General features: G+C 37.4%; 1 protein-coding gene across 24 annotated transcripts in view; it reads left to right on the top strand.

The window, feature by feature from the left end:
• Window positions 1-15,992, top strand: part of LOC124150719 (G surface protein, allelic form 168-like) — a 44,529-nt gene that overhangs the window by 22,628 nt on the left and 5,909 nt on the right. For 10 of the 24 annotated variants that reach the window (XM_048390293.1, XM_048390282.1, XM_048390292.1 and 7 more), the window contains 9 exons: window positions 556-666; window positions 975-1,046; window positions 1,309-1,380; window positions 1,642-1,713; window positions 1,975-2,046; window positions 2,404-2,475; window positions 4,140-4,223; window positions 5,829-5,891; window positions 6,444-6,521. In XM_048390293.1, the coding sequence (XP_048246250.1) occupies window positions 556-666; window positions 975-1,046; window positions 1,309-1,380; window positions 1,642-1,713; window positions 1,975-2,046; window positions 2,404-2,475; window positions 4,140-4,223; window positions 5,829-5,891; window positions 6,444-6,521 (696 nt within the window). Of the gene's footprint in view, window positions 1-555; window positions 667-974; window positions 1,047-1,308; window positions 1,381-1,641; window positions 1,714-1,974; window positions 2,047-2,403; window positions 2,476-3,070; window positions 3,161-3,466; window positions 3,574-4,139; window positions 4,224-5,828; window positions 5,892-6,443; window positions 6,525-15,992 lie in introns of those variants that run through there. The other 14 variants (XM_048390275.1, XM_048390273.1, XM_048390276.1 and 11 more) reach the window with 14 other exon arrangements.

The raw sequence follows: 15,992 nt of genomic DNA, 5'->3' as shown, positions 1-15,992 counted from the left end.
CGACACGTGGTGGAGGTTTGAATCCAAAGTCTGTGAGGTCTTCTGTGATTTCGTCAAATCAAATATAATACAATATCTTGATCACACTAAATGTCAAAATATTCATTCGGTTATCCTGATAGGATTCACAGCACGATCCACTATATATTGTTTGTTCTCCCAGCTAAAGATATGCGACGTGGCACATGTGAGGCCTCCCATTGAGACATCCCAATCTGACGCTCCAATAACCGAAATGATGTCCAAATTCCCTATTTTGACTTGACCATATGCTCCCCTGTTTGTTCAGGTGAATACTTGGCATGTCTTTGCGTGTGTTTGTGATGGGCGCTAACGGTTGGGCAGTGTAAGGTCACCTGCTATCTTGAATAATTGATAGTGGTTCACAACACATGCTTATGATTTGCTCTCAGAAGATATTTCTCTTGATTATGGAAAGTGTTTTGTCCCTAAAACTTATGGAACGTTATCTGTGAGTTCGATAAAGTCCCATTTGATGTCTGATCTGCATGTATAGGAGATATAGCCTCGACTGAGGTCGTTTATATTTTACAGTTTTAGTGTCTCTTCCCCTAGCTAAAGATAGACGACATCGCACAAAAGATGCCTTCCTGTCTATTGATCCTCCTTCCGATTCTGATACCGAGCAGACACGGCAAAGATTAAGTAAGTTTGGCTCATTCAGGTCTCGGATGCAATACATGGTGACGAAAGATTGTTACGAAATAGTTCAGTGAAATGTATTTCAAATGTTTTCTTGTTGGCAAAGTGTGGTACTTAACCAAATGTTCCAACTGAGAACTCATAATATCGAGTTTCGGAATGAGAAAGTGTTTCGCAATGAAAATACATTATATGACAATTATCCTGAAAACACAAAACAGTCTTGCTCTTAGAGAAAGTGTGCTTTTGGTATTTTCATGACGTTATATAAATTGACAGTTTAAAAAAATTGTTTGCTCTCCCATCTAAAGATATACGACATCGCACACCTAAGGCCTCAATCGCCATTGATCCTGTTCCCAAACGCCCACAGCCAAGAAAGAGTAAGTTTAGTCAAACCTGACACCAGGCCAGCAGTGCGTGCCACAATATTAAGTACGTTTGGCTCATTCAGGTCTCGGATGTCACACATGGTGACGAAAGATTGTTACGAAATAGTTCAGTGAAATGTTTTTCAAATGTTTTGTTGTTGACAAAGTATGGTATTTAAAACAGTCTTGCTCTTAGAGAAAGTGTGCTTTTTGTATTTTCATGACGTTATATAAATTGACAGTTTAAAAAAATTGTTTGTTCTCCCATCTAAAGATATACGACATCGCACACCTAAGGCCTCAATCGCCATTGGTCCTGTTCCCAAACGCCCACAGCCAAGAAAGAGTAAGTTTAGTCAAACCTGACACCAGGCCAGCAGTGCGTGCCACAATATTAAGTACGTTTGGCTCATTCAGGTCACGGATGTCACACATGGAGACGAAAGATTGTTACGAAATAGTTCAGTGAAATGTTTTTCAAATGTTTTGTTGTTGACGAAGTATGTTATTTAAAACAGTCTTGCTCTCAGAGAAAGTGTGCTTTTGTTTTTTTCATGACGTTATATAAATTGACAGTTTAAAAAATTGTTTGTTCTCCCATCTAAAGATATACGACATCGCACACCTAAGGCCTCAATCGCCATTGATCCTGTTCCCAAACGCCAACAGCCAAGAAAGAGTAAGTTTAGTCAAACCTGACACCAGGCCAGCAGTGCGTGCCACAATATTAAGTACGTTTGGCTCATTCAGGTCACGGATGTCACACATGGAGACGAAAGATTGTTACGAAATAGTTCAGTGAAATGTTTTTCAAATGTTTTGTTGTTGACGAAGTATGTTATTTAAAACAGTCTTGCTCTCAGAGAAAGTGTGCTTTTGTTTTTTTCATGACGTTATATAAATTGACAGTTTAAAAAATTGTTTGTTCTCCCATCTAAAGATATACGACATCGCACACCTAAGGCCTCAATCGCCATTGATCCTGTTCCCAAACGCCAACAGCCAAGAAAGAGTAAGTTTAGTCAAACCTGACACCAGGCCAGCAGTGCGTGTCAAAATTAAGTACGTTTGGCTCATTCAGGTCACGGATGTCACACATGGTGACAAAAGATTGTTACGAAATAGTTCAGTGAAATGTTTTTCCAAATGTTTTGTTGTTGACAAAGTATGGTATTTAACCCAATGTTCCAACTGAAACTCATAATCTCGAGTTCGGAATGAAAAATTGTTTCACAATAAAAAATGTATTATATGACCATTATCCCAAAAAGACAAAACAGTCTTGCTCTTAGAAAATATGTGCTTTTGGTATTTTCATGACGTTATATAATTTGACTGTTTTATATATTGTTTGTCCTCCCATCTAAAGATATACGACATCGCACGCGTGAAGCCTCAATAGCCATTGATCCTGTTCCCAAACACCCACAGCCAAGAAAGAGTAAGTTTAGTCAAACCTGACACCAGGCCAGCAGTGCGTGCCACAATATTCCAGCAGCTCGAGCTTTGGTGTCTATATTTCACACATGTTAAGCTGAAATTAAGCATGCTCTTTCTACGAAGATCACAGTGCCATACGTTTCTTTCTTTAAAGTAGCTACATTATTGCAACAGCATTCAATGCCTAAGTAAATCACTCTCATGGCAGACTTGTGAAAGAGATGTCCCAATTTGACACCCAAATAACCGAAATGATGTCCAAAATTCCCTATTTTGACTTGTCCATATGCTCCCCTGTTTGATCAGGTGAATACTTGACATGTCTTTGCGTGTGTTTGTGATGGACGCCAACGGTTGGACAGTGTATGCTCACTTGCTCCTTTGAATAATTGACAGTGGTTCACAACACATGCTTATGATTTGCTCTTAGAAGATATTTTTCATGATTATGGATAGGTTTTGTGCTTTAAAGTTATGGGACGTTATCTGTGAGTTCGATAAAGTCCCATTTGATGTCTGATCTGCGTGTAAAGGAGACATAGCATGGACTAAGGTCGTTTATATCTTACTGTTGTATATTGTGTCTCTTCCCCTAGCTAAAGATAGACGGCATCGCACAAAAGATGCCTTCCGGTCTATTGATCCTCCTTCCGATTCTGATACCGAGCAGACACGGCAAAGATTAAGTAAGTTTGGCTCATTCAGGTCTCGGATGCAATACATGGTGACGAAAGATTGTTACGAAATAGTTCAGTGAAATGTATTTCAAATTTTTCTTGTTGGCAAAGTATGGTATTTAACCCAATGTTTCAACTGAAACTCATAATCTCGAGTTTCGGAATGAAAAATTGTTTCACCTTAAAAAATATATTATATGACCATTATCCCAAAAAGACAAAACAGTCTTGCTCTTAGAGAATATGTGCTTTTGGTATTTTCATGACGTTATATAATTTGACTGTTTTATATATTGTTTGTTCTCCCATCTAAAGATATACGACATCGCACGCGTGAAGCCTCAATATCCATTGATCCTGTTCCTAAACACCCACAGCCAAGAAAGAGTAAGTTTAGTCAAACCTGACACCAGGCCAGCAGTGCGTGCTACAATATTTCAGCAGCTCGAGCTTTGGTGTCTATATTTCACACATGTTAAGCTGAAATTAAGCATGCTCTTTCTAAGAAGATCACAGTGTCATACGTTTCTTTCTTTAAAGTAGCTACATTATTGCAACAGCATTCAATGCCTAAGTAAATCACTCTCATGGCAGACTTGTGAAAGAGATGTCACAATTTGACACCCAAATAACCGAAATGATGTCCAAAATTCCCTATTTTGACTTGTCCATATGCTCCCCTGTTTGTTCAGGTGAATACTTCACATGTCTTTGCGTGTGTTTGTGATGGACGCCAACGGTTGGACAGTGTATGCTCACTTGCTCTCTTGACTAATTGACAGTGGTTCACAACACATGCTTAGGATTTGCTCTTAGAAGATATTTTTCATGATTATGGATAGGTTTTGTGCTTTAAAGTTATGGGACGTTATCTGTGAGTTCGATCAAGTCCCATTTGATGTCTGATCTACGTGTATAGGAGACATAGCATGGACTAAGGTCGTTTATATTTTACTTTTGTATATTTTGTCTCTTCGCCTCGTTAAAGATAGACGACATCGCACAAACGAAGCCTTCCTGTCTGTTGATCCTCCTTCCGCTTCTGATACCGAGCACCAACAGCCAAGATTCAGTAAGTTTGGCGCATCCAGGTCACGTGTGAGCAGCTGGTGCCACACATTGTGATGACAGAATATTAGGAAATTGTTCAGTGAAAAGTATTTCAAACGATGACAATGTGTTGTATTTAACCAAATGTTTACAAACTCTAGTTTCGAAATGAAAAAGTGTTTCGCAAAATACATTTATGTGACTATTATCCTGAAAAGACAAAAAAAAGTCATGTTTTGTGGGTTTCCGATATTTTCCTGACGTTTTATATATTGACTGTATAATATACTGGGTGAAAAAAATACCAGTGCACCATAAAATATCACATTAAAATATAATGGCCATGGATGTTGCAGAATCACGCATGATTAACCATAATGACCCCGAAATTGCATGTGCATCCCAGACAATGCCCGCATAAACACCCACGAGTCAATTTAAACAATTAAATAATTGAAGTGTTTTAATTGTGAAAAGCAACTTTTTTGACTGCCAAACCCCGTAAAAGTTACATCACGCACCTCTTAAAATGAGCGGGTGCGTGAAATTGGAATGCTAAAAACCGGAATTGCACAAACCACTGATAGACGTAACACCATATGAAACAAAACAAAGTCACTCTGGGGCCGGTACCAACAAACTGGAAACGTCAGTGTCTGAGTATCTACGTCCACGAGTAACGTCACGTCGGCAAGATAATCATATCCGTCTGTTTCACCTGCAAAATCGGTTTCAGACGACAACTTTGACAGATTACGCCTGCTTAGTAGAAGGGCTGTGAGGTTAATTACGCTGCCACATAATCGAATACATGCCTGGCATGGTCAAAACAAAATCCGAGGTTCAGAGATGAGTCCAGGTTTAATCTTGACAGTAGTCAGGGACGCCTGTGTGTTTATCGACGTCTGGTGAAACGTTACGTGTTAACGTGTGGGCTTCAACATTCTGCATTTGGTTTGGGGGCGTTGGTGTTGGGAGGCATCAGTGCACTTCACAGGACTCCTTTTGTCATCATTGATGGCAATTTCACAGGTGTGCGGTACCGTGAGGAAGTTATCCGTCCTCAAGTCCTCCCGCATCTTCAGACCCACGGATGTAAAATAACTTTACAGCAGGACAATACACACACCCACGTTGCACGCGTGGTCACATGTTTCATTTGGACAACAGAACATGCCCACACTCCCTTGACCTGCTGTTTCGTCTGATCGAGCATGTGTAAAATAACTTCCAAACCATGCGGTAACGTTGATCCAGCTGCGACAGGTCTTGGTCCAGGTCTGGTCCAGAGCCTAACTCAATCAACTTGTGTCACTGCTAATGATGGTCATACCCTATACTGACATGTGAACCGACAATTGACCCCACGCCACTTTCTGTCTAAGATGACGTTTACAGAAAACTTGTGTTGACACGGTCTTGAAGAGTGAGTGAGTATGGTTTTACGCCGGGTTTAACAATATTCCAGCAACATCAGGCGGGCTGTCACAATGAATTCAGGTTTCATGGTCATCAAAATATTGTTCTGTTATGAAATCGTTTTTTTGTTTTCGTTTATTTATTATTTCCCATAATAGTCATGATGCACAGGAGGCCTTTACGCTTGTATAAATTGTTTGTTCCCTAGCTAAACCACACTACACAAGAAAGGCTGCTGATCAAGTTCCCAAACGCCCTCAGAGACGAAACGGTAAGTTTAGTACAACCTGATCCCCGGCCAGCAGCACGTGTCACACATTCTGATAACAATTTTTGATGAATTAGTTCATTGACCAGTATTTGAATTAATTCATGATAACCAAATGTCGCTATATTACACTAAATGTTCCAAATGAGTGAGTGAGTGAGTGAGTGTGTGGGGGTTTACGCCGCTTTTAGCAATATTCCAGCAATATCACGGCGGGGGACACCAGAAATGGGCTTCACACATTGTACCCATGTCGGGTCTTCGGCGTGACGAGCGAACGCTTTAACCACTGGGCTACCCGACCGCACCTGTTCCAAATGAAACTTACTAGATCTTGTTCGGAAATTAAATACACTCAGAGACAAAACTTATTATGACATGGAATTGTTTCATTTGTAATTATGTGAATGATTTAAAAAAAATATCAGAGAAAGACTGTGTTAAAATGGTCGAAGAAACGCAACCAAGCACTTGTTGTTCGCCTTTATATCCAGATTTTAGTGTTTTAAGTTGACAACAATTAAGTTGTTTCAAGTCGTGTTTTTGTTCACCTAGGCAATGATGTTGCAGTTGACTCACCACATCTGGCTGTTGATCCTGTTCCTCTTGGGGTCCGTCAACATTCAAGGGAAGGTATGACCATGACAACCAAATATCAACAACATACACAGAAATGCTCCATGTGAACTATCATATTGGTATATGTTCACATTGAATATTTCCAATCAAATTACATGAAACGACACAGCTTCATGAAAGTTGACATTTTGAAATGGTTATATTTGCTTAACAAAGGTTATCATTTGGCAATATATATCATTCATATATTACAATGTGTGAAGCCTATAAGCGCCGTAAAATCATACTCACTTAAGTAAGCAAGACCTATGTTACATATTCAATCAAGATCACTGAACTCGAGAAGTTGACATATCTACATGAACCAGTTCACGGTTAAACTTTTGGTGAAAGAAATATTTCTTTCAGTGATATACCTGTTGTGAACATAATGTTCACAAGATATAAAAATAAAGAATTTAGCCAAAAGCAACAATAGGTTAAAGACATCATCAGTATTTATATTCTCTTTCAAACCAAGGCCAATAAGCTGAAGGTCAAATTTCAAATCGTGGATATGTGGACATTTTCATTTAGAAAGCTGGTATCTGACAGACACTCGTGTAGTAATCTCTATTTCCTACACAGTGATTCGGTCGCTTGCTTCAGGGAATGCAAATCGTATTTTCACCCTTTGACATTTGGTCATGTGACCCAAATTAGCCAATCACAACACAGAACACACTTACAATAGTGATTGTCAGAAACCTTGAACGTCTTTATTCTCTCAAAATCAAAGAATAATTGTTTTTGTTACTGCACATTGACAAAAGTTTCTAGATTCAGTTAAAACTTCTTGGTTGCACCTGAAATCAGGTTTGGTATATTCAGCGCTGTCATCTGCGTTAATTTTATTTAATGACATTTTAACTGTTAGCTGGTATTTTATACTATTTAAATCATCTAGCGCTTCATTAATGTTGCTCGATACGATGGGTTTAACATCATTAACATCCATGTTGGAATTAATATCCATCTTCCAACCCCTTAGATATTTACCAACGGCATGATCTGTGGGTACAAATGTTAACTCGGTAGGGTGATTATTATCAACAACTGGTTAATTATTATCAACAACTGTTTGGTTACTTATCCAGTAAAGCAATCAATTCAGCTGTCCTCATTCTTGAGCTTTAAGTTCTCTAACAGTCTGGGGTTTGTTGTATTCCAAACCGAGTAAGGTAATCAATTCAGTCTTTCTCATTCGAGAATAACAACTTAGTCCATGCTGTTTTGCCAAAGCTTTCACCTCTCTGACATAAGCCTTTGCATTATTTTGATATACACGCTGTGTGTATCAACACTGCTCCCATGATACATGTTACATTACACCTGCATAGCCATAGCAACCGTACACAACATGGAGTCTGTACTAGGAAATGCACTTTACAAAGTACTTTACACTTTAGAGAGATAGAGGGGACAATTAATAAGTAGGTAGGGGTATGGGGTGTCCAAAACCAAAACCGAAACGTAAAAGGATATTTGATACAGGGTGACTAGGTGTATTGTGTACAAGCTTTATGAGCAGAAAGTACCACCGGTGACTGAGCAGTTTTCAGGGGGAAATATTCCATCCTGTCTATGAGGTCACATTATCTCCACACCATTCATAACTATCACAGTCAGCGCTTCCAGATCATTTACCATGATGAATCATTCCACGGACTACATGTGGCTATTGGCAGATGGACAAAAAGTACCCATATACCATCAGGTAAAGGTAATCGTGATATTGTTTTGCACGCTGCAAACTGTGATCTGGGGCGTATTGATGGATGTGTGCTTGTTTTCGAGGTGAAAAAGAAAATTGGTGATTTCCATAAATAAATTGTAGGAGGAGATATATTCATTAGGTGGTTGGAACATCAGCTATTGCCCATTTTAAACAACGTCAGTGTCAGAGTCGTGGATAACGCAAGTTAATACAACGTCCGGGAACCAGACACAGTCGTGCCAACCATGAGCAGACTGAAGGCGACCATACAGGAATATATGACATTGTTGACATCAGACCATCTGAAAGGAAAGTCCATGGAGAAAATTCGGCTGAATATGAAACCAGTAAAGTACAAGACATATGTGCTGGCGACACAATACGGTCACGTTGTCTTCCGTACTCCAGTCTGGCATTGGGAGCTCAACCCTGTTGAGCCTATCTTGGCTGGCTGTACAGGGTTCATGGCAAGACATAACACAACAGTCAAACTCACACATGTCAAAGGGAGGATCAACGCAGTCTTTGCTAGCTATCAGCCTTGTTGAACCAGTTATCATACCTTTGGGTGATAGTACAGATTCATATACGTCATCAGCGGAGACAGATGCTACCTCAAGAAATCATACTTCTTGATTCTAAAACTGCAACCTTCCCGTGCACATCCCGTTTCATAGCTTTTGACTATTCCACCATTTATCCAAGCAAATATAATCCAGTACATATCCTAAATTACTACCCCATCAACGCACATGTCAATTAAGTACAATAACAATAATATTTTGAGGCCACCCCCAACTCGGGTGACATTTGCACCTGTTAGAATGCACAGGCCGATGTGAGGTCATACCTTCGGGACAGTGTCAGGTAATTACCTCAGGTTACAGGCCGTCTCATACATGCATGACAACACACGAATAGTTTCATCATACAGTTTATCATCATTTTACCTGTAAAAGTACATTTTTAGGGTAATCACAGTGTCAGTTAGGATAAGCTATATCAGGTTAATTTGCGTTACTTTGGTATATGCTATTTTCATAGCCCTATGACTCGTATTTATCAAATGAAGCATGAAAAGCATTTTTCCAGCATTTCCGACAGTACTTTAGTGCATTGGGAGCCCAAGTTTTAATCCGTTCAGCTTGTGTACTGTGTTCAGTGTGTTAGCTGTGTAGTAGTTTTGTCTTTCTGGCTTAAGCACCCTTTTAACCTGCCGCTACCTTTGGGGGGTTCTTAGTCACTCTCACATCTTGTGCTGTTTCCGCATTCACTTGTGACTTTCCCAATTCCATTATTTTTAGGTGGAGACTTATGTTTTAATTGACAGTACTTAGCCGTTATTATAGCGGCGGTAAATGATGCTAAGAACATTTCGTATCTGTCATAAAACTCAAAGCTTACTGTACTTAAAGCATGGTCAATAAATGGGTCTTTCTCGTGAGATACAGGCGATTTTCTGGCAGGAAAGGAAGAAACATACCAGCTACAGCTGTGTATAGTTGTACCATAGCCGAAGCTTTTGTTTTAGTCATGGCAGCTTCCAGTTTAGACTCGTAACGAGCGGATATTTTTTTTTAATTCTTCGTCTGACATGTTATCATTTTTTTCAGTGGTATAAGTTTCCTCCAAGTATTGGGAGCATTTTCCACAAGCTACCAAAGCCGCAAGTCTTCCTCTATGTTGTTCTAAAGATTTTTTTACTATAGGTTCTGTCTCAACTTGGAGCAGTTGTTCGAGAAGTTCATCACATTCCATCTTTTTAATGTAATACACAAGCCGATATTTAAGTCTAATAAAATAAAATATGACATATCCAATACAGCCGGAAATAATAAACTGTTTATGAGTATTTCCGACCACATTATTGTGTATACAAATAGTTTAAAGTGTTCAATTTACTACATTTTGTTATATATTCACTGCAAAAAAACCCATATATACAAGCTTGTATATGCTTTGGAAAGATGATATTTCCAAAGGATATACAAGATTGGAATGATGATATATACAAAAATATACAAGTTTGTATATATGACATATACAAAAATATACAAATTTGTATATATGGTATATCCAAATTTGTTTTCTTTGTATATATTGGTAAAGGGAGATAATTGTTATGTATTTGTGTATAATTATTATATATATGTGCAAATTGAAGTGTTTGAAGTTGAGCACTGTGTTTCTTTGTATATGTTTGTAAAGGAGGATAATTGTTTTATATGTGCAAAATAGTATCAGCAAGCTACAAAAAACTGATATAGTGGTGTGTAACATTACTGGAATGATTAATTAGTACTCCACGCTGTTAGCGGGAGTACATACTCTCCTTGCAATGATATTGACGGGTAAACGATTTAGGCGTCACACAGAAATTGTTAATAATCCAATAATGACTTTTTTATGATAAAGTTGTCTTTTATAAGTGAATGAGATGTTTTACAGTTGTTCATGTGAAAAAACTATGAATATTTATTCAGCGTCCGAAAACCCATAGCACGGGGATATATGTTGTATTAATGTTTTATGTATTTCAAAAGATAATAAGTACAAAGGTATGCTTTTCTCAATATGCTTCAACATGGGGAAAGGGACATTGCACGTTTGTGGCAGTATTGCTCCCAGGTGGCGTCCTCGTCCACTAATGCCTACATCCACTAATGCCTACGGCCCACAATAAACAAAGTCATGCACCAGTGATTTTCAGCGACACCTACTATCAGTGCATCATTTCTGCATCATTGCATTAGTTCTTATAGTATATACACCAGCAGTTAATGATTTCAAAGAAATTTCAAAGAGTTCATTCCTAGCATGGGTATGTTGTTTTCATTGTGTAGGCATTATTCAACACTGTTTTGTTTGTTTGTAGGCAATAGTAACTGTAGGCAAAAGTGGACTTAGGCATTAGTGGCTGGAACCCAGGTGGCCGGGTGCTCAGAAACTATTCCCGATTTTTTAAAAGTACTGATTTAACTCCGAAATTTTACATCCGCCATCTTTTTTTTTTTTTACTTTTGCCACTGTTACATTTGTTGGTATGAATATTGTCCAAACGGCACAAAATTGCTTAAAATGCAATCAAATGTTCAAAACATTTCTTGGGGCTCAGTCTTATATTGTTAGCAAAGTCAACAAACTACGACCATAAATGTAATGTACAACAGGCGCAAGAAAATTAAAAAAAATTCTTACAAATACAAATGATAAGAAGTCGAATATGAATACTTATACCTGTACTTTTTAGAACAAGAAATTGACACATTGACGTATTCAGATTAAATTGATATTTTTTTACTTATGTAAATGCAAATGATAAAAAATAATTAACAGTGAGATACTATCACTATTGTGGAAAGCATCCAGTCCCAATGAAAGTGAACATAGCAATCATATAACATATCGCAACTGATAGTTCTAAACAATCAGGCAATCAACATAATGACGGTATCAGTGGGCACATCGTGATATTTGAAGATAAAAAATGATAACACATGTCAGCAGTCTTGGAAGTAATACACAGCATCTTGACAATGAACAAAAAGAAGAAGAAGAATAGTTTATTAAAGTGTCACTATTTAAACAACCAACCATTTTGGCTTTTGAGACAAAATACGCATCACCCCCCTCACCCCCCATAGAAGTACAACGAACACACACATCCGCAAATTCAGTCACTAACCCACCCACATATATCACATATATTACGTTACACCACACCACACCACACCACACCACACCACACCACACCATACTCCATACTCGGTATTGACCCATGACATATCCTTCTTTATGTCAGGGAATGGGTTTTTGGATGGTGGTGAACGGACACGTCTTGCTTTAGGGAAAGCTGCTGTACTGTCCAGCTATTTAATGTATGTCTCATCTGCGAGCCTCTTTGCCATCTGCAGTTCCGTCGACTCGCAGTTCTTTGGTCGTACTGTAAAAAATCTTTATGCCGTCTTCGTCATAGTTACTTTCCTCGGAGGGCATCAACTGAGCTATCTTTAATGCGTCCTCGTACCTCTGTTTCTTCTGGACGGGAACGTTGCGATGGCGTATCCCGAGGACTCGGTTACGACTCTTCTGAAGAAAAACAACAACTTTATTTACAATTGCATTTCAAATTTATAATGCAGATGTATGTATATCCATGTATATGCTCATGAGCAATGGAGGAGAATACGTGAAAATCAAATTCAAATTTATTCCGATAACCCTTAAGCAACGTGTCAGTATTATAGCTTGATGTATTGGAACAACACTATTTGTGAATGCCAGGTGCTACCGGTAGTGTTGGGTATGCTTACCCTTTTTGAAGATTCACTCTTTGTAATTCGACATCAAACGGATTACATCACACTCTGAGTAAACAATCTCATTTAACCCTTAATTAGTTAATTATTCTGCGGTATATTGTATCACTTAGTATTGCCTTAACGAGGAGTAATCCCTTGTCAGTTGTTAGTGAGTGATCAATTTATGTCTGGAGAAAGGGATTAGCCTTACTCACAATAAATTAACATTTCACACTGCTCAAAAGAGGTTATCGATCATTATGCCTTTATAAGAAAGTGAGAAAGATAAAGATTGAATGATACATAACGGGCCGTGCCTGCATTATATAGCCTGCAAGAATCGTCACTGTAAACTAATAGAAGATTAATTTAAATTTTACAGAATATTCAACTGCTAAGTATGTGATAAAGTGTTGAAGAAGCATTAGATATGTTTGAGATTACAGTTTTCAATTAACTGTATAATGTAGCTTGCTGTCTTTGAGAGAGTCAGTATCTGTAGAGCTGGCTTGGTCTAATTGGTATTCAGTCCCTGGGACACAAATATTGTTTAATAGCATTGTTTTGTGAGCAGCCGGATGCGTAAATGATATGTAATATATTTCCGTATTATATTTTATAGTACTTGTTGTTTTAATATTGTTAACAACAGAGAGAACGAAGAATTTTCTTTTTGTAAAACCATAACAGCATGCATATGTTCTAGCAAAAGGAAACTTGATAAATATTCATTTTGCTTAATTTCTACTTTGGAAAACTTATTTTGAGCTCTGAAAGCTTGACGTTGTATAATTCGGGACGCGCATGGTTGGATGCAAACTAAATGTTTAATTCTCGCAAATTAAGACACCAGCGGCGGTATAGGAGCATATATCTAATGTCATTCAATACAGAATAATACATGAAGATGTATCAATGTTAAGATTAAATATATCTAACGATATGGAAATTAAATCTTGATAACTGTTTTTAATCTTTGATCTTTTGGGAAAATAATAGTGGAACTGGTTGAGTGACTAACGTATTCTACATGAAAAAGTGACAGATACGTGATTTACATCATTAAAATTTAAAGTGATACAGTGATACAATTATAAGTGAGGGTTGTGATTTATTTAGGAACGAAGTCAGTATTTGGGGAATTAACTTGCGCTTTCCGACATTATGCGTATTTCGCACACGATTAAGAAAATAATGTAATTCATTTATTTATATGAAGTACAAATGCATCGACCTAAATCACTTATTGAATGTAATTCGTGAATACACAAATTGCATAACACATTCCCTGAGGACAAACCCAAATGGCCCGTCCCTTTGTAACAGGTGTTAATTAGAGAATGTATTGCCACCACATTATGTCCCGACACTTTTATGACATGTAAGGAACCTAGTCGGTCCCTGAATCTGTAACAACAACATTGGTCTTATTAAATCAAAGTAGCATAAATGTTACGTAATTCGTATTAAAAAAATGACCGATAAATATAACATGAATATAATTGCCCTTTTGGGGATAACATAATATTGGGAAAATATACTTAAAAGTACATGATTAAAGAATTTCAGAATCAACTGTTTCTTGTATTTATGACCGACTTCACACAAACTGAATAATTAAACATGTGTTTATATAGCTATAATTACATGCATGACACCTACATTATCATGAAATGATAATGTTCGTCATGTTTGTTAATTTGTACATTTCGTTGTTATTGGTATCCTGGGGATGTTGTAATTATACACGTGTTCTGATCTTATTTGTCGTAAAATACATGAAAAACGATTGGTCAACAGTTTGGTGCGGTCGATGGAAAGGTGTTCAATTACTAAGAAAAGCTATTTAACTGTTTAATACTCAATACGTGTCTTAAAATATGAATTAATTCTTAAGTTATAACATTAGTGCAAATTCACCCGAACGTAGGATGTACATGGACCGATTTCAAAATAGCTAAATTGACAAATTGTTTTCCATAAACCACTGAATATAAAGTCACTTAGCCTTTACAATAGAAAGGCGAATCGTTTCTTAATATATTGTCTTTTAAGCCGATGGAAGTTTATATTACTACAACCGAGTCCGAGGCGATAAAGGATTATGTGACAAAATCTGGTATCATGGCTTAACTGTATATAAGTCACACTGTCCAAGTTTAATAATCCTCTATATCAGATGACTATTCCAATTATTAATGGTATCAGGTAGGAATAACTTGGCAAAGCATTCTGTTCTACAACATATAGCCTGTATATTGGTTTGATTTCTTTAAATGTAATTACTAACAGCAAAGATGTTTTCCATCTTGTAAAAAGGTGTAATGGCTGTGTTAGTTTCTCTATATATTTTCTCGTGGCCTGTACCCCTTATCGCCCCACAAATAGTCCGTATAGTCCGTATTGAGTGAGTGAGTTAAAATTTAACGTCTCATCGGCAATATTTCAGCGTCCGGAATGAATCTTAGTGTAAACATTCTAGGATTAATTCTTGTTCTTGGTACAATTATCCCAAATATGGGCATAATATGCTTGTTCAAAACTTCTAACGATTTGTGTGAAAGGAGTTATTTAACTGAGTGAGTGAGTATGGTTTACGGCAGTGGAAGGTATCTAAGACTTCTAAGGCAATTAATCATAGGAATTTCCTTTTTAACTCGTCAATATCAGAATCTGACTGAAATATTATTCCCAAAGTCATAAATATTAATTCCTTTCATTTTAAGATTAGGTTTTGCACTTGGGAAGACTTTGATTTAACGTGAAATAGAAAGCTTCTGTTTTCCCTGGATTCAATTTTACTTACTTTCATCCATTTGGTAATTTTCTCCAAATCAGCTTTAATATTTTACGCAGTAGTATTTGGAATTGTCCCTTTGGGGAATTGTCTCGACCCCACCGCAAACACAGTAAACAGAAATTCCAATGTGAATCATATGTACAATAGTTTGTTGGCTCGACATGCAAGACTCCATAATTTTAGTTATAATGTAAAACTCATAGTAATATTAAATTATATTTAAAACAAATAATTAATGTATTTACATGGGAGACGAAGCGCCACACATTGTATTTTATAATAATGCACAATTTTGAATGCTTTAAACCTGTTGCATTAAATAAATACTGGATTTGATGTAGTCATATAGTGAATCAATATGTGTCTAGTCTTCCAAATGTTCTATTGCGAACACATTTAGTGTCAGCGCTCATGATCGCCAAATCTATGAATGAATAGAAATATCATCATTAATAAACTCACCTGAGCTCACCTTGTGTTCTGAAGACAAATCGCTGCTAGGCATCCTGCACGGCTTCGTTCACCCTCAAATGTACCATAGAAATCTGCGATTGTGCGTGTTCAATGTTCGAATGCATTTTTGCGACAGGCGTTCGTTTATTTATTAAAATTCCACTAATTCATTAATCACATTGAGTTGCTCGCCTCTTCTCCAGTTGCTCACACTC

Source organism: Haliotis rufescens, unplaced genomic scaffold (assembly GCF_023055435.1).
Source record: "Haliotis rufescens isolate VD_foot unplaced genomic scaffold, xgHalRufe1.0.p SCAF_89, whole genome shotgun sequence".
Taxonomy (NCBI): domain Eukaryota; kingdom Metazoa; phylum Mollusca; class Gastropoda; order Lepetellida; family Haliotidae; genus Haliotis; species Haliotis rufescens.
This window is presented reverse-complemented; position numbering and strand designations above follow the sequence as displayed.